This window comes from Malaclemys terrapin, chromosome 9 (genome assembly GCF_027887155.1).
Source record: "Malaclemys terrapin pileata isolate rMalTer1 chromosome 9, rMalTer1.hap1, whole genome shotgun sequence".
Lineage (NCBI taxonomy): Eukaryota > Metazoa > Chordata > Testudines > Emydidae > Malaclemys > Malaclemys terrapin.
Window position 1 is genome coordinate 90911916 of NC_071513.1, and position 25469 is coordinate 90937384.

Consider the following 25469-nt stretch of genomic DNA (forward strand, 5'->3'; position numbering starts at 1 on the left):
TCTTTGTAACTCTCCTTTGTCCTATGACTGCAGAAGTGTTAATGGCCCACTTCATTCTGAATGGTTTCTTGCAATCTGTTAACTCCTTATGCTTAACAATCTGTTCTACTTTGTATGTAGCTGTGATACTCTCGTTACTTTTCCCAGACCTGAAGAAGAGCTCTGTGGAGAATGAAAGCTTGTCTCTTTCATCAACAGAAATTGGTCCAATAAAACACTGGTTCTCAACCAGGCGTCCGGGTCCTCCTGGGGAGCCGCAAGCAGGTTTCACGGGGGCCGCCAAGCAGGGCTAGCATTAGATTCACTGGGGCCCAGGATAGAAAGCCAAAGCCCTCCTGCATGGGCAGGGCTGTCCTTAGGATTTATGGGGCCTTATGCAGTATTATTAAACTGGTGCCCCTCTGCCCGACGGCAGCCATGGGGGGGGCGGCATGAGGCATCAAAGGATACCAAGCCGCCCGGCCCACCTCACGGCAGCAGAGAGTCACAGTTCCCCACAGAGACCTCCATACCGTCTCCCTCACGCAGGATGCGCACTGCTGGCGCATTCGGCTCTGTGAATACGGCCCCTGCCTAAGGAGACTGCAGCGTGTGCTGGGTGTGCGGGAGCCGACCCCCTCTTACCTGCTGTCATGGGCAGCTGGTGAAGCTGCCGCTTGGGATGGCTAACTCCCCAGCCCACCTGGGACCCTGCCTATACTCCACCCCTGCTCTGCCCCAGGCCCCACCTCCACTCTGCCCAGGCCCTGCCCTCTCCCTACTGTCTCCCTCGTCTCTTCCCTGCCCCTCCCTGATCACCCACTCCCTGAACCCAAATGAAGCAAATGACATTTGAAAAAACCACTCTTCTGCAATTTCTTTCTAAAGAAAATGGAGTATGTTTTCCACTGCATGCCAGAAGATGAAGACTGGACAAGCAGAAGGTACCTAATTAAAAGCACTAACCTTAGGAATAAAAAATGTCAGTCACAGGTTTTTTGATATACCCTGAAGTTTTTCAGAGATTTATTTGCAAACACTTTGTAGTAAGGGCAAGTCAGCTGTCCTGCTGAATACAACATTAAATATTATGGAATACACGATGCAGCTCTTCTCTGTTCTACATTTTCTTAATCGGTATTTCTAAGCTGATTTTATATTCTAAATGTACTCTTAAGCCTTCATAAAGCAATCATTCCAGATTATTACATATTTAACTCACTGAAACAAAGAAATTATTTTAAATTAATCAGTCACAGAGGTTTAGTGTGTTCATAACAACGTTCATTGCTTTTAGAAAAAGGGAACACTAATTTGCTTTGTATGATCGCCATAACAATAGACATGTTTATGAAATTTCACCAACTTTAAAAAATATGTTTCCAAATATTTTGGGTATAACAAAGGATTTTATATCTTACTAAAGTACTTGTATTGCTAGAGGGTTCTCTTAAAACTAGTTCATCAAATAGTCAAAAGTAAAGAAAGGGAAACTCATTTGTTGAGTTATCTGGCAGGACAGGGGTGTTGTCCCTTTAAGGGCTCTCTTCAATGGGGGTGGGGGGAGGGAGGTGAAGGGAGAAAGGGATGGACAGAAAGGACAGGAAGGCTTTGGAAGCAAATTTTTTGTACTATAGTAATTAAAATTAAAATGTGAATTTTAGATAAGGGTGGTCCTTTGAAGGATTTATTTAAAAAACGATATGTCTAAAGATCCAAGCATTTAAGGCTAAAGATGAATACTCCAATTGTGCATCTAAAAATCTATGCAAGGAATTTTTTAGAGATGTGATTTTATCATCTTCAGCAACACACTAATGAAATATTTTTAAAGCAAATTTTAAACTAAGATCCTGTAGACTAACATGTTCTGAGTAAATATTACAGTAATGCACAACTGTTTTTGTCAGTAAATTCGGAAACTGACAGTATATACCTGGGGGTTGGCAAATGCCTGCTAAATGGCTTCATTACTACTTGAGTGGCTCTTTCACAGGTTCAATGTTGTGCTAATAGGTCTGGAAGGCTTTTTCACTTTTAAGTTACTAGATCCTCTGGGCAGGAATACGCAAAAGGCTGCAGCAGCTAGTGGTGGGAGCCTGCAGGAAGGGTCAGAACAGGGATAGGAAGAGGAGGGAGGGTGGACACTAAGCCCCAGAGGTGCCCCAAATTTTCGGGTTCCCTACGCAGCCTTGTATGCTGCATATGCCTAAGGATGGCCCTGCACATGGGGCTGAAAGCCCAGGGCCCTGAGCCCCGCCATCCAGGGCTGAAGCCAAAGCCTGGGCAATGTAGCTTCGCGGAAGCCCCTGTGGCATGGGGCCCCAGGCAACTGCCCTGCTTGCTATCCCCTAACACAGGTCTTGGCTTTAATATGCAGAAAATCAATTATTGTGGTACAGGTGGGCCATGTTGTGGGGGCCTCAAAAAGGGAAAGATTGAGAACCTCTGCAATAAAAGACATGAGGTCACACAACTTGTCTTTCTAATAGGTAAAAAGTCACCAAAGAGACAACTCCCCCTTCTAAGGTACCTTTTGGACCATCGATAGCAGACCCTTCCTTGCCCACAGCAGTTCAGACCAGGTATTCTGTGGCCCCCAGATCGTTTCATGATCATACCTTCTCTGAAACAAATGTAAAGATGACAAATAAATGGCAAATTTGATACATGCATACACAGCTTATTAATTATGCCTAGATGAAGCTATATGGAATCTGATCTGGAGGTACATAGGCGAGGTCAAACACAGCACTGTGACATCTGTCTGACCCCTTTCACCTCATTGGGGTGGCATGGGCAGAATGGAGCAGAAGTGGCTCACCTCTCTCTCATTTTCTATTGCCAGGTCACCTCTCTTATTCTCCCTGCGTCTCAGACATTTCATCCACCTCCCAAGCAGTGGGTGACTTGAACCTAACTCTATTGTACATCCATCAAATGAACTGAACCCACAGTCACAGCAGTGGTATTGTAATAAATACTATGCCAGCAATAAGAAGGGCTAAGGATAAAGTCTCCGCTTACAAATGAACTGAGGGCAAAGAGGCATCTAGGGTGCAAACAGGGAATGGCAAGGGGGCAGAATGAAGGCCATGGAGGATTAGGTGGATAGACGATACATCCAACCTAGCCTCCCACTTGGCAGGGAAAGCGAGAATCACTTCTGTGCACAGCAGGAATAAGTAGAGATAAGGGCTGCAGCGCAGACTGAAGCACTACAAGCTTAAGGGCTTATCTACGCCAGGGCCCGAGCTTCCACTAGGTGACCCTAGGTGGTCACCTAGGGCGGCAGGATTTGGGGGGCGGCATTTTGCCGCCCTCGGTGGAAATTTGGCTGCGGGGGGTCCTTCTGCTCCGGATCTTTGGCAGAAATTCGGTGGCGGGTCCTTCACTCGCTCCAGGACCCGCTGCCAAAGTGCCCCAAAGACGTAGAGCTGAAGGACCCCCGCTGCCGAAGACCCCAGGCCCCCTGAATGCTCAGAGGAGGAGTGCTGCTGCCTAGGGCAGCAAAAACCCTGGCGCCACTCCTGGTCTATGCTGGCACTGTACAGCGCTGCAACTTTCTCCCTCAGGGATGTGAAAAAACACACACCCCTGAGCACTGCAAGTTTCAGCGCTATAACGTGCCAGTATAGACAATGAGTGCACCAGTGCTCAGGGCTGGTAGCAACACCCCTCGTGGTGGTGGTTTTTTTAGAGCGCTGGGAGCTGTGCTATGACTACACAAGCCATGTTAAAGGTTTATCGTTGCCAGTGAATACGTGCCCTTAGTCTGAGAATGTCAACGTGGTGAAGAGCTCTTAAATCCGCGAGAGGGCCTAACACAGAGAAGGTTCCGTCCTTCTTGCCCACTGTCAAGTCCTTCCCTGTTTATAACACTGGATGCCTGGAATCACTGCATTTCAAACACCCATGTCCCATCCAAATAACCTGAAGAAAGTTTCACTACTGCCTGCGAGGCTGTTTACAAACGCAATAGACACTTTTGGTGGTAACCGAAACAACACAGTTTCTATTTAATAGTGTTCAAAAGAAAGGAATTAAGTGTCAATCCCCAGCTAAAGGAAACTTCGGAAATGTTGGGAAGTTTAAAGACAAAAATTGACCTTTCTTGATTTCAGTGCACTCTTTTCATGTCACCATCATACAAGAAATAAACTAACCAGTGATGTAAGCATGTTATGACAGGGACTGTACATTGCTCTGGTTGTCTGCATGATGCAACTCCAGTCAATGACAGGATGAATTTGGCCCTGTGAGTCTGGCAATGAAATGTTTTCTGCCTTTTACATTTATTATTATTTCCACAGTTGTAATATCCTCTTGTGAATAATAATGGAGGACAAGATGTTCCCAAATTAATTGTTAGCTTGGCAGGAAAGCTACCAATTTGGACAGTCTCTCTTTATAAAATGATACTCTTGATGAAATGTGACTCACACAAAGAAATAAAATTCAACTTACATGCCCTTTGGTCCTAGATCATGGATAAATGACAGCTGACTTACACCAATGAATTCCATCTGGAAAATAAAAAGTTCCCCATTGTTTATATTTTGGACTCCCAAAATCAGTTTGCTTGGAAAAATAACACTGATAGCGAAAAGGTGGGAACATCTTTTTTAGGGCTCAATCCAAAACCCACTGCAGTCAACAGAAATGTATGTGTTTTGGATCAGTCCTTGCATCAGACCAAAACAACCAAAATCAGATTTTATGGGGCATTATATGTGGTTATTTAGAGGCTTGGTAAAAACCCATTGGAACCGTCACCTGTAGGTCACTGATTCAAATTCAGTTCACATCAGTAATGATAAAATTTACCATTGCTTGATAAGTGTCTGGTGACCTATGTGAACTGAGTTCATAGACTCAGTTCAGTTTTCACTAGATGTATGTCTGCCTCATGCCAGTTGGCTCCACCAAAAGACCAGTGATTAAATGGACAGACAAAAATTGCTAATATAAACTAGAAGTCTGTTGTAATCTCATGTAAAATGTTTGGGTTCATCAACTGACCCCAATTAAAAAAACCTTGAAATTATCCAGAGAGATCACAGGAGAATATACAGATAAGCAGAAGTGTAGTCCTCTTGTCATTAGCAAACTAATGACAAGAGGACTACATATCTGCATTAAAATCTAGAACTAGACCTCTTCCAACCAACCAGGCTTTCTTGGCAGAGTAAGCCATTCCTGGCATATATGCTGCTGCTTAATCGTTTCAGATCCAGTTAGAGAGCGTCTCTCACCACTGGGTTGAAAGTGAGAGCAGAATCTGACCCACGTGATACAGAGCTAAACAGATTTCAGCCACTCTCCTTTGTCTGTATTGGGTTAATTAGCCAAAGTGCACAAACACTCAGGGGGAGGAAGCAGGAGATGGTTCTCTCATTTGATCTGGCAGCAAGGAGGCAGAAAGAAGAACTTAATTTTCTAATGAAATATGCTGTCATCCAGAGCTGAATGGGCTAAATTCAAACCTCAGATCCACATACACAGCTGCAATTGACCTCAATGAGAAATAAACGGGAGCCACATGCATCCAAGGTCAGAATGTATTCAGAAAAATACCACTGATAACATCACTCCTCTTTTGCAATAGCTACGCTCAACTCTTAGATCCAGAGGGAGTGGAGATGCAGAACTGGCAAAGGAGCACAGCCTTATCATGGTGAAAATCCCCATGGGGCCAACACTACGTAAGGGTTTCACGGTCCCCTTGGCCTGAAAAGCTCATCCCAAGTTTCAGAGCCACACTTTAGCTTTGCTCTGTGCCATACGGCAGAAAACGGCGATTTCCAAACCACAAATTAAATCAACAGAAGCGAATGGTTTGACATGACGCAGATCACAACAATCCTAGGCTCCAATTCTGCCACCATTTCTCATGTGGAATAATAACTATGAAGTAGTTGTACTGATCTCAGTGGGACTACTCACAAACTGTAGGAAGTCTGACACAACATGACAGAAAGACAGATTTGGGCCCGTAGGGCTAGAATGAGCCTGTAGGCCAGGGTGTAACCGTGTCATTCCAGGAAGAGTCCCAGAAAGAAATTGCAACTCAGAGACACAGTTCCATTCCTGCCCTGGTGCAGAGGAGGGGAGAGTATTTTGCTACAGCTTTTTTTAGGGCATAGCATAACCTCCCCTCCCAGCCAGGCAGCTCTGCTGTCCTCTCAGGCCTGTAGCTGCCATCTGGTCACTGAACCAACAAGTGATATGCAATTTTAGACTTGGTTTTGGTAAGTAGTGACATTATAGAAGAGCTAGTTGTATATATAACCTTGGATCAGGTGATCACAAGTTGATTCAGTTTAAATTAAATGGAAGGATAATCAAAACCAAGTCATCAACTATGGTTTTTTTTATTTCAAAAGGGCAAACTTTGGGAATTAAGGGAATGAGTTAAAGAGGTCAACTGGAACGGAGAGTTCAAGGACTTAAATGTGGAAGAGGCTTGGAATTTCTTCAAATCAACGATACGAAAACTATCTGAAATTTGCAGCCAAGCAAGGGGGAAAAAACACACTCATATGGAAAGACCCCAGATGCAGCTGGATGAATAACCACCTCAAAAAGGCTATTAGGAATAAGCAGAGAGCCTACAGAGAATGGAAAAGGGGATTGATCAGTAAAGAAAGCTACACCTTGGAGGTTAGAAAATGTCGGAATAAAGTGAGAATTGCTAAAAGTCAAGCTGAATTTAAAAAAAATAAAAAAGATGTTTATTAGTTATATAAATAGAAAGGGAATAAGGAAGGATGAGGTTAAGACCACTATGTAAAGTAGATGGGAAGGAGATTAAAGATAACCTAGGTATGGCCCAAAAATGAAATGCATACTTTGCCTTAGTTTTTAATAGAGATGATAATATGGAACATGGGCATGAAGGTCGGAGGGCTGATGGAAATCGGTGTATGGAAATTACCACATCTGCAATGGCAGAAAACCGTTTTTTTTTTTTTTTTTTAGAAGGGATGTGTAGCAGACCTAATATACTTGGATGTCAGTAAAGCATTTGACGGGGTACCACATGGGAAATTATTAGTGAAACTGGGAAAAACTGGGATTGATACAAGAATTGTAAGGTGGATAAGTAACGGGCTAAAGGGGAGAAGGCAACAGGTTATGTTGAAAAGTGGATTATCGGACTGGAAGGAGGTTACTAGTGGAGGTTCTCCAGGATCGATCTTGGGATCAATCTTATTCAATATTTTTATTAATGACCTTGGCACAAAAAGTAGGAAAGTGGTAATGAAATTTGCTGATGATACACAGTTGGGAGGCATCATCAACATGGAGGAGGATCAGAATATTATACAGGGAGATCTGGATGACCTTGAAGACCAGAGTGACAGAAATGGGATGAAATTCAATAGTACAAAGTGCAAGGTCATACACTTAGGGTCTGATAATAAGGATTTCTGCTTCAGACTGGGGGCTCATCAGTTGGAAGAGATAGAGGAGGAGAGAGACTTGGGTGTGTAGTGAATCACAGGATGACCACAAACCACCCATGTGATGCAGCTGCAAAAAAATGAAAATACAATCCTAGGATGCATTAGGCGAAGAATTTTCAGTAGAGATAATGTAGTATTAATGCCATTGTACTAGACACTGGTAAGAATATTTGGAATACTCTGTACAATTCTCATCATCCATGTTCAAGAAAGATGAATTCAAACTGGAACAGGTGCAGAGAAGAGCTATAGGACGATCCGGGGAATGAAGGGCCTATCTTATGAGAGGAGAGTGGAAGAGCTTGGCTTGGTTAGTCTAGCAAAAAGAAGGCTGAGTGGGGATACAATTGCTCTATATAAAACATACATAGGGGGAGGGGTGTAAAGGCCAGGGAGGGTGAAGAGTTATTTAAGCTAAAGAACAATGTTGACAAAAGAACAAATGGATACAAACTGGGCATGAACAAATTCAGGCTGGAAATTAGAAGAAAGTTTCTAACCAACAGAGCAGTGAGGTTTTGGAACCGCCTTCCAATAGGAGCTGTGGGGGCAAACAATTTAGTTAATTTTAAGAGAGCATCAAATTGATGAGTAGGATTGTATATCAGGGTTGCTTGTGATGGTGGGGGAAGAGCTTGGCAGCCCTGGGGCTCATGTACAGTTTATGTCTTATGGTCCTAAAAGCTCAGGCTTCAGGGCTTTAGCCAGCCACCTGTAGAGGTCAGGGAGGGATTTCCCCACTTTCTCTCCCTGCCATGTATTTCAGGATTGTTGTTAGCTTTTGTCCCCTTCTTCTGAAGCATCAGAGATGGCTACAGCTGGGACACTGGACAGGGCAGACCTGTGCTCTGAGTAGCACTGAGCATTCTATTTCTCTTTCTCAGGTGCTTGGCTGGCTGGTTCTTGCTCACATGCTTAGGGTCTAACTGATCACCATACGTGGGGTCAGAAAGGAATTTTCCACCTGGGCCGATTGGCAATGACCTTGGGGGTTTTCAGCTTCCTCCGCAGCAAGTGGGTATGGTCACTTGCCAGGATTACCTGGGTATGTTTTACTTAATCAATTTCCTGCCATTGCTGGGGCTCAAGCACTGGTGCGCCTCCGTCCCTCCTATTCTCTGCCTGTGTCACGTAATAGTCTAGTCTCCTGTGGGCTGTAATATTTCAGTCTAATTCCAGTTGTTGGGTTTAGTGTGGGTGTTGGTGGCCTGGGATGTACATAGCCTTGGCAGAATCTGATTTTTATAATTTTGACAGATAATATCAATGTTTATTTTAAGCATTTTTTTTAGATGTTTACTGATGTAAATGGTCACAGTTATGTGAAATTATGGAGGGCATCAGACAATTATTTAGTGACAGCAGATGTTGAAATTCAAAAAGTTAAAGTTTTATAAATTATTAACACAAAGAGACAACATCACATTCAAATAGTCAAAGTAAATATCCTTCAATCAACAAATTGTACTTGCTTTTACTATTCATTTGCTAATCCATTTTAACAAGCCTAATTCAAAAGGCTAAATCAATGGATTTTGACTCTGATAAGTTATCAAGCTGCACTATTCTTATTTTATCTATCTGCATATTACGATTATTGGTGGAAATATTTTTTTCATCGGTCTGCATTTTTGTTTGAAATTCATGTGTACCAACATACACCAATACAAATCTAATCTTTCCAAACCAAGATATGCAGGAGGTCAGATTAGATGATCTGGCTTTAAATTCTATGACTCTATGATCAGGGATAGCACAGCCTCAGAGATGAGTCAAAAGGCTCCTATTCTCATGCATGGCCATGTAGCCCAAGGACACAAACTAGCTCTTAGTAGAAGTCAGTATCTGTATACTTGATTTCCTGCTTTTCCTATGATTTTGTCATTTTTATGAAGCAAAGAGAACTAATTATATCATGGTTTTGAATTCACAAATTCTCACTATCTGTCCTGGGTAAGGAAGAAGAAACAGGTTCTGCCATCTATGAATAGTCCATTCTTTTCTGTGGGTGAAATTCGGCACAGCCTGTGCAAGGCCTATGTACCATTTAAAGCCCTTTACATGGTGCTTAAGTTGAGCCTCAGGCAGTCTCAGCTCTGGGGACAAATTGAAAAGTGCAGAGGATCCAACCTCTGATAATCAGGCCCCTTCAGGCCTCTCAGATTGGGCACCCAAATACCAAAGCACATAAAATCACTAGCCACTTATGAAAATCTTGGCCATTTGCTCTGAAAAGAAACTAGGTGGTTATTTGGGGAACATTTAGTAATGAGAAAATGAGAGACTAACTGTGCTCAAAGAAGGAAAAGAAAAACAGATATGTAGGAGAAATTACCACTCAGATGGAAACGTAACAGTTTATTTGCTTAACTTTATTGCCTGGAACTGCCAGATCAAAGGCAAATATTGTTCAACATTATAGCTGCCAGTCCCCTCCACCCAATCAGTCCTTAAAATGGTGTCCATAGTAACACAAACACAGAACCACATTCCTCTCTGACTGGTCTGCACCTGATGGTAGCCAAATACGAATGCCATATGAGATCCTTCAGGACAAACTCAGCCCTTGAGTAGGTCTGTATGTGCACAACGTCCAATGAAATCCTATGTCCTGTGAGAGCATCAGAAGGCAAAGCCTGGCCTTTTGGCCCCAATCCTAACTCCTATGTTTCTTTTTATGCATGTGAGTAGTCACACTGGACTTCCATTAGATTATTCAAATATGTAAAACTAAGCAGGTAAGCGTTTGCAGGCCTGGGGCTTCAATATGGAAAAATCCTGTAGATTACAGGAAAAGTTATTGAATGGAATGGAAAAATATGATTATGTGATATCATTATCAATATTATTATTTTGTTAAATACTTTTACTGGTACAGTGCCTTTAATCGGAGGATCTCATAATTCACAAAGAAAATTGAAATAGAGGATAGTAGGATAGCGGTACCCTTTCATCTCCTTTACATTTGAATTCTTACACTACCCAGCTGTTGTTGTGGTGACCGGATATCCCACTCAGGTTTCACAGCGATCTGTAGCAAAATATTTTAACTATGAGATGAGGGCTGAAGTTTCAATGATATTGTAACAAGAGGTGGGGGGAAAAAAACAGACATAGCAGATCAGCTGAAGAGCAAATGAGCTATGAAAAATGAAATAACAGCTGCAACGTGGAGACACAAGACATTTTAGCCATCTTTTTTTCCCCCTGCTGAACCAAGCACTTATGATATATTTATGCAAGATTTTGAGAAAAATTGTTCAGATGAATTTGCCTTTTTAAGTAGGAGTCAGCAGCTCCAAAGTCTGTTTTTCATTGCAGCTCTAGTTTTTTTTTAAAAAATGATAAAACAAATAGTTCACTAGTAGCTCTGGCAACATAATAATACACTACATAACAAGTGCTCAGAATAACATTGTTCTAGGACAGTGTTCCAATTTTATCATACACAGAAAAATTGCTTTATACTAAATACACATATAAACATTATTCTTGTCTTATTTTTTATTTTATTTTTTATTTCATTTTATTATTTGCTACAGTCCTGTAATCAGATCTGGCAGTGTGGGGCTCTGTATGGCTGCTGGGGTCTGCCCTAGCAGATCTAATTGCAGGATAAGAGCCTTAAATAGCAACCATAGTTGGGTGTGTGAAGTGTTCTTTAATTGTATAGCTGTGAAACTCATTCAAGGCTTATCTTGTTGCACTGGATTAATTTGAAGTGTAATTTTAAACTGATTTTGTAAAGCCAGTGCAAAAGGCTGCATGGACAATTATTGGTTTAAACTAGGGTTATTTTGGAATCTTTTAACTATCAAGCTCATATATGTCTTGATCCAAAGGCAATTAAACTCAATTGAGTCTTTCCATTTAACTTCAAATCAAGCCCATAGAAATAGCTTTATAAGGTGTGATGAACTGGGACTGTTCTTACTGTGGTCTTTGAATGCTGACAGGGAGTGTGGCTAGGATGGTCTGCGTTGGGGGATGGGAGACCGACCGAGGGAAAATACCTCAGCATGTAATGTGAGAACCCAGGAAGGGGTTAGAGGCCAGGTGACACTTTTGCCCGGGAAACTGAACAAAGGCTGTGGGAGGGGTCGCTGAAGGGGGAGTTTTTCGGGAGCTGGCTGGTGATATGGCTGGGAGGCAAACGGGGCTCTGACCTCCCAAGGGGGCTGTGGTGCCTTGGGACCCCAAGATGGACCTAACTAGGGGGGATCCTGTTGTCTGAGCCTGCAAGACCTGTCTTGGACTGTGTTCCTGTCGTCTAAATAAACCTTCTGTTTTACTGGCTGGCTGAGAGTCATGGTGAATCGCAGGAAGCCAAGGATGCAGGGCCTTGTGTCCCCTCACACTCCGTGACACAAGGTATTTGAGCCACCCTTGCCCAACTTCCCCAATTACACCTCTACCCCGATATACCGCTGTCCTCGGGAGCCAAAAAATCTTATCGCGTTATAGGTGAAACCGCATTATATTGAACTTGCTTTGATCCACTGGAGTGCACAGCCCTGCCCCCTCCAGAGCGCAGCTTTACCATGTTATATCCGAATTTGTGCTATATCGGGTCACGTTATATCGGGGTAGAGGTGTACCTGTATCTGATTATCATGATGTATCTGATTATCATAACAGGCAACGTTAACTATACCCTCAACTAGCTGCCAGCTCCATGTTGAATACCCTGCCACAACAGCAGACACACAAATATTCCATTAAGAAAAATTTGAGGAGACAGTTATGACTTTCCCATTCCGGGTTACATAGTCAAAGAGCGCAGCCCTTGTTACATCACTAAACAATGTTTAGGTGCATACTATTTTCTAGTTTGCAGGCAAAACATTTAGACACGAGTTGTATATTCAACACATTACGTAAGTCTCTTTACATCCCACAGTGCTTCATAGCCCTGAGCTCCTCAATAAGGGTGAAAAGAGCTACAGGTTAGGTTTGTCAGTGTCATCCAAGCTGAGCCAATTATATACAAATGAACGAAACACACAAGCCACAAATACACAATAAAAGCATATCCAGAATGAATTGAATGGAATTGTTCAGATCAGTTGTTAAAACACCTCTAAGGGGACTGGATTAACAAGAAGAGGATCCTCACAAGATTCAGGGGGCAATAAATCACATGGGTCATCTGGCCTTTATGAATCACTCAAGTTAGCCCCATGCCTGAACTTGCAAAGAATTCAGCTGGAGACATCTACAAGCCAAAGATCTATCTGGACCTCAGCCTGAGGACTTGCAGAGCCTAACACACTGGAGCCAAAATTTGCACATGCAGCAAAACAAGCAGCACATCCCTCCGTTTTCAAGCGACACACTTTTTCAACACAAGAACAGCAACACACCCGTACTATTGTAAGGACAGATGCCAGTCCAAGGTGAACATCAGAAATCTGCAGCTTTGTCTCTGGTCTGAGAATGATAATCTTAAATAAATTAATAAATGTTTTGTTCCCAGCATCTCTCTTTCCCCATTAACTGCATCACCTGTTGCACTGAGCAGTGCAGCCAACATCACAAGGCAAGTTCTCACTGAGTGCTTGACAGAAGTCAAATCCATTGAAAGCCAACCAATACTCTAAGAATGTACGTACAGAACAATATCGGTCTCTGCTGGTCAGGGACAAAATGGAGCTGTGACGTTGCACTCCATATGTTTTATGGAAATATGCTTATGAGTGTGAATATAATGTAACTGGAATACGCTTTATGCAAAAGATCTCTTGTAAGGTATCATAACAAAGGTTATAAACTACTGAATATATTCCTCCTATTTGTATGCATGTATCATTCTTGTATCTGAAGCTAGCAATATGAAGTATAGCTCTGAGGTCCTATTGTAATTATGCAAAGTGTGGGCCATTAATGGTGGTTTCGAATCTTGATGGCTCCCATTGACTAAGACAATTGGTTGTAAATGGTTTATTTACCTACAAGCCTTCCTGTGTACCTGTGGGCCAACCTAGGAAGAATGGAGACTAGGGGTCTTACAGTGACATTTGACCATGTCACATGATATTGCAATTCATCTTAATCCTTGTACTTTTCCATTGATGAGGTGGGGTGGGGACAAGCACAGAAAAAAGATTCCCACCTTGTGTCAAAGCTATAAAAGGGGGTGGAGCAGGACAAAAGAGGCTGCCAGTCATGAGAAAACCCCTGCTTACCACCTGAGATGTCTGCTGGATCTAACAAAGACTGTACCGGGGAAAGGATTGGGCCCAGACTAGGAAGGAGTCTAGTCTGTGAAAGAAGCTTATTGGAACATCTTTGAGGGTGAGATATTACCTGTAATCAGTTTCTTAATGTGTCAGGCTTAGACTTGCGTGTTTTGTTTTATTTTGCTTTGTGACTTACTTTGTTCTGCCTGTTATTACTTGAAACCTCTTAAATCCTACTTTTTTTACTTAATAAAATGACTTTTGTTTATTATTAAACCCAGAGTAAGTGATTCATACCTGGGGGAGCAAATAGCTGTGCATATCTCTCTATCAGCGATATAGAGGGTGAACAATTTATGAATTTACCCTGTATAAGCTTTATACAGAGTAAAACGGACTTATTTGGGGTTTGGCTCCCATTGGGAACTGGGGGTCTGGGTGCTGGAGACAGGTAACCTGCTGAGCTATTTTTAGTTAAAGTCTGCAGCTTGGGGGGTGGGGTGGCCCAGACCCTGGGTCTGGCTTTACCTGCAGAGAGCCCAGGGTGCAGATGATGCATGTTTAGTATTTTTTCCCCTAATGCCCTGTCTCTGGTGTTATAATATATGGAGATATACCTATCTCATAGAACTGGAAGGGACCTTGAAAGGTCATTGAGTCCAGTCCCCTGCCTTCACTAGCAGGGCCAAGATGTACGAGCTGCGTTGTTAGATTAGTGGACAATATCAGAGAGATCTGACAAGGCAATGCCTGCACACATGACAATGGGAAAATGGATCCAATGCCATATACTCTGAATTAAATCTCCCGCCTCAACATATGCCACTGTCCACAACAGCAGAGCTTCTTTAAATGGCAGCCAGTTCATTTGTGGTGCAGATTTCACACTGATACATTTAGCATAGGCAACATTGAAACAACAGTACGTATATCAAAGGGGTAGCCGTGTTAGTCTGGATCTGTAAAAGCAGCAAAGAGTCCTGTGGCACCTTATAGACTAACAGACGTATAGAGCATGAGCTTTTGTGGGTGAATACCCACTTCTTCGGATGCAGCCGAAGAAGTGGGTATTCACCCACGAAAGCTCATGCTCCTATACGTCTGTTAGTCTATAAGGTGCCACAGGGCTCTTTGCTGCTTTAACAGTGCATATAGTGAGCAGATATACCCCCTTAAAGATGTAAAGTTGAGTCTATGTTTCTGTCTTATTTTAAAACCAAGTGTACTTAATTGTTTTGTCTTGCTCAGAAGGATAAACTCCCTCTGCTTATTCAGTAAGTTCTGCAACAAACTATTTTTTGCTGATGATACAGAAGAGAAGTAATAAATCCACATACAGTTATGGCCTCTAAAGTCTCCTCCAACTAGCAGGTGAGAAATTTGGATAGTCAATGAGGTGAAACTCCAAGTACATAACATGGCTTTCAGGAGATACATTCTTGCACAATATGGGCCAAATTTTGGATATAACATGAACCATCTGACTTCAATGAGGTTTCATAGGAATGAGGGAACATATAGATTACCACATCCCTGTGGGGGGAATGAATTACTTGGGGAAGCCAAGGTGCCAAATTCTCTTCTTATTAACACCAAGACAAACTTGCTGAAGTCAATGGGGTTGTAAGGGATATAAGCCAAAGCACAGTTTGGCCCTATAAGGTTAAATTCCCAAGATTCCCAAAGTGAAGGTAACATCTGCCACATAGCAGAGACCCCAATCATTTAGGCATTTGAACCACCAACCAAACATCTTAAATGCTACCAGGAACCAATCAGAAGCCGCTCGTATTACATGTGTAATGAGCTGTCTGCACAAGACTGCCCTTAACAAGCAGGTTGTCACAATGTGTTGTAGCTGTGACACCCCAATAGCTTGATAGTATAGCATTTTATTTGGTTATAATCAGATTTACAATTGGACGTTGGAGAAGATATTTGCCCTAATAAAAATGGCTGCAAAATGCTTTTAATATACCTCAGAGAAAACTACAGCATTTATTTCTCACAGTTAAATACTTATATGTGAAAAGAACATTCATTTGTGGCTTAAGCCATTGTACACACTACTTACCGTTCCATGGTAGTTCCTGTACATGGGCATTTTTAAGATCTTTGTCAAGTAGTCTTCCAGTTGTTTCTACAATGCAAGCATGAAAACTTTAAATACGATGTAGGGATTACTATAAAAATCTTATTATATAGCTACAGGAAGTCATGAAGAGAATAAAAAGAAGCCACCGATTGAATGAAAAAATATATACATATACACACACATGTAGCACACTCTCCACTGCGCCACAATATCCCAGCAAAGGGGAAATAACTCAGATCGTGGCAGAGTGCTCCTTGAGGCAGTCTCTTCCACTTTCTGAGCAGGGACAATTTGGCTCTAAACTTGGCAGAGTTTCGGTTCACCAAGAAGAATTTACTAACAAAACAGAAGGCATGTGAACTTGGTCAGAACACAGCGCTGCAAACAAGTTGGTCCCCAGTAGTGAAAGTCAGAAAAATCCCAAGAATAAGATGGACAGCACAACACGTCAACAGCCTGTCTTCTACCAGCACACCCACATCTCTGAACAAAGTATTTAGAAGAAGAAAGGACATTTACTCTTCTACTAGAAAAATGTTCTTCTCGGACCATGTTCTCAGACGTGCGTGGCAGACTTGGCATCTGCCTCGCTTCTCCCCTTTTGACAGTTTGTCTTCTAACTGTGTGACTGGAAGAAAAAAAAATCCCAGATTATTTGTCTGATCAGTAGAACGTTAGCGTCTTTTCCTCTGACACAAGAGTCCTGATATTCTAGTTAAAACTTTATTATAAAATGAGGGACACGTAGTGAGTAAAGATAAGGGGAGGCATAAAATTGTCTAACAAATCACTGTGTACAAATCAATTCAAACTAAAATACAATGCAAAAAGCAGAGCATATTCGGCCAAATTCTTCTTTGATGCAAATGGCCATGGATCCACTGACTTCAAATGAGTTTTGCCTATTTAATCAGAAGAGAATTTGGACCATGTTACTGGACCATTATGTTTCACTAATCCCTTAGCCTTTCATATCTCTACCCCACCAAAATCCTTACTCTTGTTTCCTCGACTGCCCCCTAGCTTCCTATTGTCTTCCCATGCCAATCTCCAAACTATCCTTTTGTAACACTCCACCACTCAGGCCTCTTTCCACAACTCTCTTTATGTTTGGAGCTCTGTCCCAGTCCTTGGGCCCAGTCCTACCAGCTGCTGCGCACCTCATTAGAGTCACTGGGAAGGAAAATTGAGAGCACTCAGCACTCACAGATATAAGCTCTTAAAGGTAAGAGGCCATATTGTGCTATACATTTTTAAGCACAATGACCCAATGATTTCGATGGGAAATTCTGCTTAAAAACTGACTGCACAAAATGTCCCACATGCCTTTTACATCTTGCAAGAGAAATCATTGGATCATTCAGATTACTGCTGCTTGCTGATATGTTGATTTTGAGCCTGATTCTCCTCTCATTTATACCAGGATAAATCAGGAGTGAATCTTGGAAGTCAATGGAGTTACTCCTGTGTACTACAAGGGTAAGAGAGAATCAGGCTTTTCGCTTCTTTCTAATGCAATTTGGGCCTTGAACCATATTTATAAGACTGCATAAAATAGTTACCTCCTTGTAGGGATAGGAATTCGTATGAAGGCTTTGTATCTCAGCAGTTCCCTGTGGAATTCTTGAAAGTTCTTGAATTTCCTTTTCACTTGCCATGTAAATTCCCCATGTGTGAACTCAATAGTGTAAACATTTGGACTTGGTACCTACAGGAACGAATAGCACCAGTGTTTCAGTACTCAATGGGTAATCTTCTAGCATTAAATCCTCTAGAGTTTATCATTTTTTATTTAAAGGTATAGCCATTCCTTATGACTTTTAGTTACAATTTTCATTAGACTCTAAACAGAACAGGCAAAGATTATTCATATTGTCCTTCATAGAGTTATTCCCAGACGGACGTATTCATATTTTCTAAAACCCACTAGCTGATTTACAGAAAGTTAACTTGTAAGTGATGTGTTAACATGGTAATAGGAGCATGAAATTAAAAATGGACTTGGGATTTAAAACAATGTTCCAATAACATTCACGTTCTGACCTTTTTTGTTGAGGTAAAGCGTTCTACTTCCAGAACTCGGACTTTAATCGGACATCCAGTTAGATATGTCTGTATATGAGGCTCTTTGAACCCTTGAGTGTTATAAATTGCAGAGAATGGGATGCCCACTGCAAATGATCATAAAATAGTAATTAGCTTAACACTATTTTAAACTATGAATAAGACCATAATAGCTAAGGGATAATGTAACAAGTTAATAATGATTATATAAAATCTTGAAGTTCTGTAGTCTTATTTTTCCCCAATGCATATCATGCCTATTAAAACCTATTGCACCTCAGCTCATAGAAGCCTTCACATTAAGTCATCTGACTTGAAAAGTTCAAATGCCAGATATAGCACTTTCTTGTCATAAAATAGGGTCAATGGTTACCTGGAGAAATACAGTAAAACCTCAGCAGTTTGCACGTAGGGAAGCAACACATTCCATAATTCATGCACGAAATGAGCAGCCTCACCCATCTCTTCAGCAAAGATTTAAGAGCAAAGTGCTGTGATGAGGTCTTCTATCACTAAGTCTTCATCCATGTTACAAAATATATTACAGGATGTTTACTGATGTATTATGAGGTGTTATCAGGAATAATTAAAATTAAATGACACTTGTCAAATAAGTGAACAAAAGGGTGTTTTGTGTAGCAAGGTTTTTTGGTGGGGGCTATTTGTGTATGTTTGCAGACTTACTCATTCATAAACTTTGGCAATTTGCATCAGGTCACCCAGGTACTAATGGAAATTGTAGGCAAGACAAGAAGCAGCGTTTTGACAATTTCAGAGTAGTTTGTAAGTATTATTTTAAAGAGTTCTGAAACAGCTAAGTGTCAAAAATCTCGAGTAAATTAGAAAAAAAAAAAACATTAATCCTGTTTAAAAAACAATCAAACAAAAAAGCCAACCTGCCTTTATTAGATAGCTAGAAATGCATAGATGATAGACAGACAGGTGCAGTGATGTGCAGCTGCTGTGCCAAAATGAAATGAAGGGTTTATACCTTAAAACACAATAAAAGAAAGGATATCCAAATTAAATCTTAAAGCTTAATTAAGGCCTGATCCAGAGCCTATAGGAACCAGTAGGAGTCTTTCCATTGATTTCAATGGGCTTTGGCAAATTTCTTATGGCTCATTCCTGCTGAGCAACTCCTACGAGGTACTTTGAATCCTCAAATCCAGGTTTGATCCTTCATGATGCTGAACACCCTCAACTCCCAGTTTAGGTCGAGGGCATCACTTCGTTTTTTGTAGGCGTCACAAAGTACTTTGCAAGATGGCGCCATCACTTTAAAGGTTTCACAGCCCTAAAGAACCAAGCACAGTTTCACAAGGCCCCATCAGAGCTTCAAAATCCTGGCCCACTCTCTCACTCTCCCCACCCACACTCCCTAACACCATCAAACTGAAAGCTTCATCTTCGCCTCAGCTGCACTGCATTGCTACATCCTAGTGGGACATATGGTGAAAACAGATGGACACTAACTCACCAGTTGTTTTCGGATCATTTAACACGTCAGCATCCACCTCTTCCCCCTCAAAGTGGAGCTCCCTGGTGTCCAGGTTCTCTATTAAATTGCTCATGTCTGCCGCAATTTTCTTCAGCGCCGAGGTATTTACTCTTCTTTCACTGCTCAGTGACATCTTAAATGCTCGCTCACCAACAACACAGGGGGCTGTTCAAGGGAAGGGATCAGCATTGTTATTGTTTCTGCATCATCTACATGATAGGTTCAGGTATCAGAGGGGTAGCCATGTTAGTCTGAATCTGTAAAAAGCAACAGAGGGTCCTGTGGCACCTTTAAGACTAACAGAAGTATTGGGAGCATAAGCTTTCATGGGTAAGAACCTCACTTCTTCAGATGCAAGTAATGGAAATCTCCAGAGGCAGGTATAAATATACTTGCATCTGAAGAAGTGAGGTTCTGACCCACGAAAGCTTATGCTCCCAATACTTCTCTTAGTCTTAAAGGAGCCACAGGACCCTCTGTTGCTTTTATGATAGGTTCAGGTGGATGCAGGGGAATCTATCTGTGGTTAAGGGCCTTGTGTGTGGAGACCCCTGGCTTCCCCACCGCCTCTGTGGCAGCATAGTTCAAATGGACCTGTAATCTTGGATTCCTCCAATCTATCACAGCCTCTGGAATACCCTCTACAGGCACACTACAGCACGCCTGACCCCTGTGGACACAGGAGGACAATTTCAACAGATTAGGGAGGGCTCAGCAGAAAAGTGAATGCAGCTTCCAGCTGGAATGGAAAACTTCCCTTTGATTTCAACGGCAGCAGGAGTGGGGCCCCAGGACATTTCCATTAAAGGTTATGTGTTTCCCATTTGAAATACTGATGTTTTAACTATGAGGGCGTCACCAGGATTGGATGTCACTTGGAATACGTCTACACAGAATCTGGGAACAAGCCTCTCAGTCGGGTCAACAGATTCGCGCAAGGGCTCTAATAGTGACTGTGTAGCTTTTATGTTGCAGCTTGGGCGCTCAAGCCTAGGGAGGGGGGTGTGGGCTCCAGCCTGAGTTGCAATGTAAAAGCACTGCCTACTACATTGCGATCTTTAGAGCACTAGGGCAAGTCCCACTAGCATGAATCTGTTGACCCAGTCTGGGAGGCTCTCTCCCAGATGCAGTGTAGACATACCCTTAGAAGCACTCTCTTGCTCTGATTTTAAATGGAAAGCAAACAGTGAACTTGCTCAGTCAGCACATCGCTCGCCCGCACCGCTTCTTGCTGCCCCCATTGGCCCGGGACAGCGAACCGCGGCCAGTGGGAGCCGCGATCGGCCGAACCTGCCATGTCAGCAGGTAAATAAACTGGCCCAGCCCGCCAGGGTGCTTACCCTGGCGAGCCACGTGCCAAACGTTGCCGACCCCTGTTCTATGGCCTCCACTCTCCTAGTATCTGTGCACAGGACCGGCCTTAGGTGTGGGCCACCCAGGCAACTGCCCAGGGCACCCAGTGGTCAAGGGGGCACCATGCAGCCGTGCAAAGGTGCATGCTGCCGGTGTAGTATCAGAAGCTGCTTCCTGGGGGACTTCCAGATTTCTCCCTGCTTCCTCCCAGCGGAGGAACATTGGGGGGGGGGGCAAAGTGGTGACCCACAGATACAGCTCACTCCCCCAACATTCCTCCGTGCCCCCAGAGGGGATTGGGAGGGGGAGCGAGAAGCAACACCAAGTGCTCGATGCATACTGGTCACTTTCTGCACCTGGGCTGTGCTGTGAGGCGAGCATCAAAAGCTGCTGCTCTCTGCCCTCCCCATATGCAGCCCGGGTGGGGAAAGTGACCTGGATGCAGGGAACCCCGACGTCGCTCCTCGCCCCCCCCCCCAGACACCTAGGGATGTGCGGAGGAACAACGTTCCAGGGGAGTGCGGGCAGCAATGCCAGCTGCTCCATGCATCCAGATCAGTTTCCCCACGTGGGCTCAGGAGGAGAGTGCAGGGGTTAGGGGTGAAGAGGGTGCAGGAGAGAGGCAGTGGCTGGGGGCGCAGGAGGGGCGGGGTGAAGGGGGTGCAAGAGCTGGGAGTGCAGGAGCTAGGGTCAAAGGGGGAGTGGGAAGCCCACAGGGACCAGGGGCAATGGGAGGGGAGGTGCGCCAAAATACAAGTTTGCCCAGGGCGCCATTTTCCCTAAGGCCAGTCCAGTCCGTGCACCTCACAATCTTTAATGTATTTATCGTCCCAACACCGTTGGGGGGGGGGGGGTTGGCAGTGCTGTTATCCCTGTTTTACAGATGGGGGACCGAAGCACAAAGAGACTATGGGTACATCTTCACTACCCACCGGATCGGCAGGCAGCGATCGATCCAGCAGGGGTCGATTTATCGCATCTAGTCTAGACACGATAAATCAACCCCCGAGCACTTTCCTGTCGACTCCTGTACTCCAGCTCCGTGAGAGGCGCAGGCGCAGTCGACAGGGGAGCGGCAGCAGTCGACTCACCGCAGTGAAGACACCACTATAAGTCAATCTAAGTACATTGTAGCTGAAGTTGCGTAACTTAGATCGATCCTCCACTCCTCCCAGTGTAGACCAGGGCTAAGTGACGTGCCCAAAGTCATACATGAAGTCAATGACAGAGCAGAGTCCCAAGTCACAATCTAGTATCCTAGCCACTGGACCATTGTTCCTCTCTAAAGGGCTTGTTACAAGTTACACAGCACTTAAGTAAATCTCTTCATTGTTAATGAGCCTGCAGGAGGTTACACCTAGTGCTCTTTATGTTAGTGGAAGAAGCAAGTGGTGAGCAAAGGAAAAACAGCATCAGAGTCAGGTCATCTAAAACTAAGCAGCAGCATTTTGGAAGACGTTTCCTGCAATTATGACTAATGTACTCCCTACCTCCTCGTTCCTGTTAGTAACTTGAGTCAGTGGAAAATCTGGAGAAAACGAGACATGACACAAATCTAGTAAGATCTTACATCACTTTTCGTTGCTCATGGGTTTGGTTTGGTTTTTTAAGATTTATTTTCCCTTGGCCCTACTGTCCAATTTGCAACCCTCATTAAGGTTCAGCAGGGCTTACCCACATGAACAAGCTCGTGGCTTCAGTTGGACTTCTTGTGCGAGTGCAGTTCAATATGATTAAAAGTTGCAGGATCAAATCCCTTGTCCTTAAACACAGTTATGTTTAACCCCAGATAATACCCTCCTACATATCAGCATAATAAGAGTCCCATCAACCTTTGTATGACTCCACCATAAACACACAGCTTGACAACTACACTGAAAAGGCTCAGTGACAGATTGTCAGCAGGCGTGAATCAGAGTGGTTTTAAGTCTCATTTATACCAGCTGAGCATCTGACCCCCTTCAAAGAAATGATTTAGAAGAGTCACATGTCATTTCTGCTGTTAAATTTTGTACAGAATTGTTTGCTTGGAAAGGGGGATTTGTAACTTTTGGAAATAATTCACTTCACCTTTTAAAACAATAACTCATGTGTTTAGATGCTTTTAAAGAATATTTGTTACTGTCTTGAAATAAAGGTAATGCTATGTAATTCTAAAAAATAAAAGGATTGGTTGTGTCAGAAAGCAATTCCATGCAGGCAGAGCCAAGAAACACAGGGTCAGATTCTCCACTCAGTTACATCAGTGCAAATCCAGAATCAATTCGGTTTCATGAGTATAATAAAAGCGTGAAATCAGGGTCAGGCCTAGCGTATCAGTTCTTTGTGAGTGATTTTTAAGCATGTTAGTGGTTCTGACACCTTCCAATCATCCATGAAGCCCCTTATGTCACAGTGGCAAAGAGTCCTTGACTGGGCTAAAAGGGATGACACTTTCGGCTAGTTGTAGATTCACTGAGGACTCTCATAGAATTGTCAGATACCTTTCTGTAAACACACACACACACACACACACACACACACACACCTCTCTGCCCCTTTTATCCAAGGAAAGGAAATAAAAAGTAAGATTAAAATGCAAAGCTAGGAAACCACCCATTTTCATCCTCTATTCTACATCACTACACAGCCTGGCCTTTAATGCAAGTTCTGCATTAACGTGAAGAACAATGCTACAGTTTTCCTTGACCAGATGCAAAGGCAACTCACTTGTGCCCAGGAGATCTACATTTTGTCTCCTGGCTCCTTGCATGCCTCTGCCTAAGCATTTTGTATGGTATGTAAACCACAGTCACAGGAGATTTCCTTTCAGCACTGAGGACAGGTATGCCGGAGTTTTTACAGCCGCAGTTGACAGCCCTTTCAAACCAGCTGGAAAAGTGTATTCGATTAAATTTCACCCCGGTGACTCCAGTGGAGTTTCACCATGTGTGTGTTTGATGACTGGCTCTATAGAATTGTAAAATTCCAAATGCTTCCAGATCAGAATATACAGTCCACTAGAAAACATGGGTCTCCCAGTGTGCTCACCTCACCAGACCAATTACTGACATTCCAGAATAACAGGGAGAAGTTTATAAGTGTGATTTCATATTGAATACAGGACCTGATACTGCACCGCTAATGTCAGTAAGAGCTTTGCTTAGGCTGGTGGATCAAACCTACAAGAGAACAGTATATTTCATTTCCCACCCCACCACCATTATGCTATGCAATTATTTTACTAGGACATTGCCACTTCTAGCATATGCATGCCATTAAGGGATGGCCACTAGCAGCAGAACACTACATATTGATTCTATCTGCATTTATATCTGGAAAGGAAATAGAATTTTCTTCAGTCTGAAAAGATGTGTTTTATCCTTCTAAGTTCAGCCCAATGAATCATGATGGCAACTGGGCTTGCAAAAGAGCAGGGTTTGCGTGGTAAAAGTTAATACAGACACAAATAATGATTTTCCATCGTTATCACCTGCTGTGGCGATAAAGACTTGATGAGAAGAAATGGCAAACAAGCACCTTAGAGATTATGTCAAGGATGAATATATACAGGGTGGGTTCGGTATTGATCATAACGTATTCACCTTCCCTTCGTTCTTTATTGTGCCAGGCACAAGAGTCCTGCTTGTCAGATGAATTGACATAATAAGTTAATGGGTAAACTATTAACAAATGTATTGAATCCGGTTATCTGCTAGGGGCTGCAGCAGGCCTGTTTGCCAGTGGATAACTTAGGGAAGAATTCTATTTCGGCTACATCTGCTTTCACAGTAGCAGCCAGATAGTACAAGTCAGCAGAGTGCAGCTGGCACAGGCAGCAGGGGGGGGTGATAATTTGCTGCTGGTACGGACAGACAGTCCCCTGGAGCAAAGCAGGGGCAGAGACGGAAGTATGGCTCCATGAGCCACAATTCTCTCCCTGGGATGGGACAGCAACATGCATTCCTTAGTATAGGTCGTGTCCCTGTAGCAAAAATCTAGCCCAAGAGCCATAAATTACCAGCTCAATTACTACCTATTCCCTGACTCCCCCTCCCACCTCACCCCTAATGTGACCTACTGAAGGGCTGACCAGAATGGCAGTTCCTGAGCACAGGGGCTGCTACTGAGTTGCTGCCATGAGGAGCAACTTGCTGGAAAGGCAACAGGGAGGAGCGAGGAGCAAGCAAAGCCATGGCTTGCCTCTTCCCCACTACATGTTAACCATGAGAACTGGCTGGCCACGCAGAGGGAATAGCAAATTACCCCTCCCTGCCACAGACACACAAACAGCACAACCAGGGAGCACTGAGAAGGGGCAGCATGCCTCCATACTGCCCTTTACAATGAGCTGAGTCCAACAGGTCCAGTTTAGCTCACTAAAACTTTCGCTAGGGAACAGTGGATTGGTTTGGCCTTGTTTCAAACACCTGAATATTGTGAGCGTGAAAGCTGACCACCACTTTGAATGTTATTGGGCTCATGTACGGCCTAGAGGCTAAAATCAGGGAGAAAATAAATCCATTGAAAGAACAAGGTGTGCAGTGGAGCAGAAATGAGGGTAGAGTGAAAAACAAGGAGAGAGAGACTCTGAATACAGAATTAAAAAGGGGAGAGAGAAAAATTCTACGGACAAAAGTAAACACTGTATATGCGGCATCCCATTGTGCCAGCCAAGTTTCTAGCAGAGATTTTCTCTCCCTAATAAATAGTTTACTCCACCTGCATCACGTTGCCTGTCTATCATAGAATGTGAGTACAAGCTTCCCTTCATCTAGCAAAACACAGATCTGAAATCCTGACTAACCCTTGAGGGCAGAGTTTAATTACAGGAAGAAAGGATTGAACAA

General features: G+C 43.2%; 1 protein-coding gene across 3 annotated transcripts in view; it reads right to left on the bottom strand.

Moving 5' to 3' along the window:
• The window catches only part of PLD1 (phospholipase D1), a 137536-nt gene that overhangs the window by 63749 nt on the left and 48318 nt on the right, over positions 1-25469 (bottom strand). For all 3 annotated transcript variants that reach the window (XM_054039303.1, XM_054039305.1, XM_054039304.1), the window contains 7 exons: positions 19267-19452; positions 17766-17893; positions 17285-17430; positions 16242-16350; positions 15702-15767; positions 4447-4505; positions 2513-2605 (listed from right to left, as the gene is read on the bottom strand). In XM_054039303.1, coding sequence (XP_053895278.1) covers positions 2513-2605; positions 4447-4505; positions 15702-15767; positions 16242-16350; positions 17285-17430; positions 17766-17893; positions 19267-19420 — 755 coding nt within the window. In that variant the 5' untranslated portion in view covers positions 19421-19452. The remainder of the gene's footprint in view (positions 1-2512; positions 2606-4446; positions 4506-15701; positions 15768-16241; positions 16351-17284; positions 17431-17765; positions 17894-19266; positions 19453-25469) is intronic.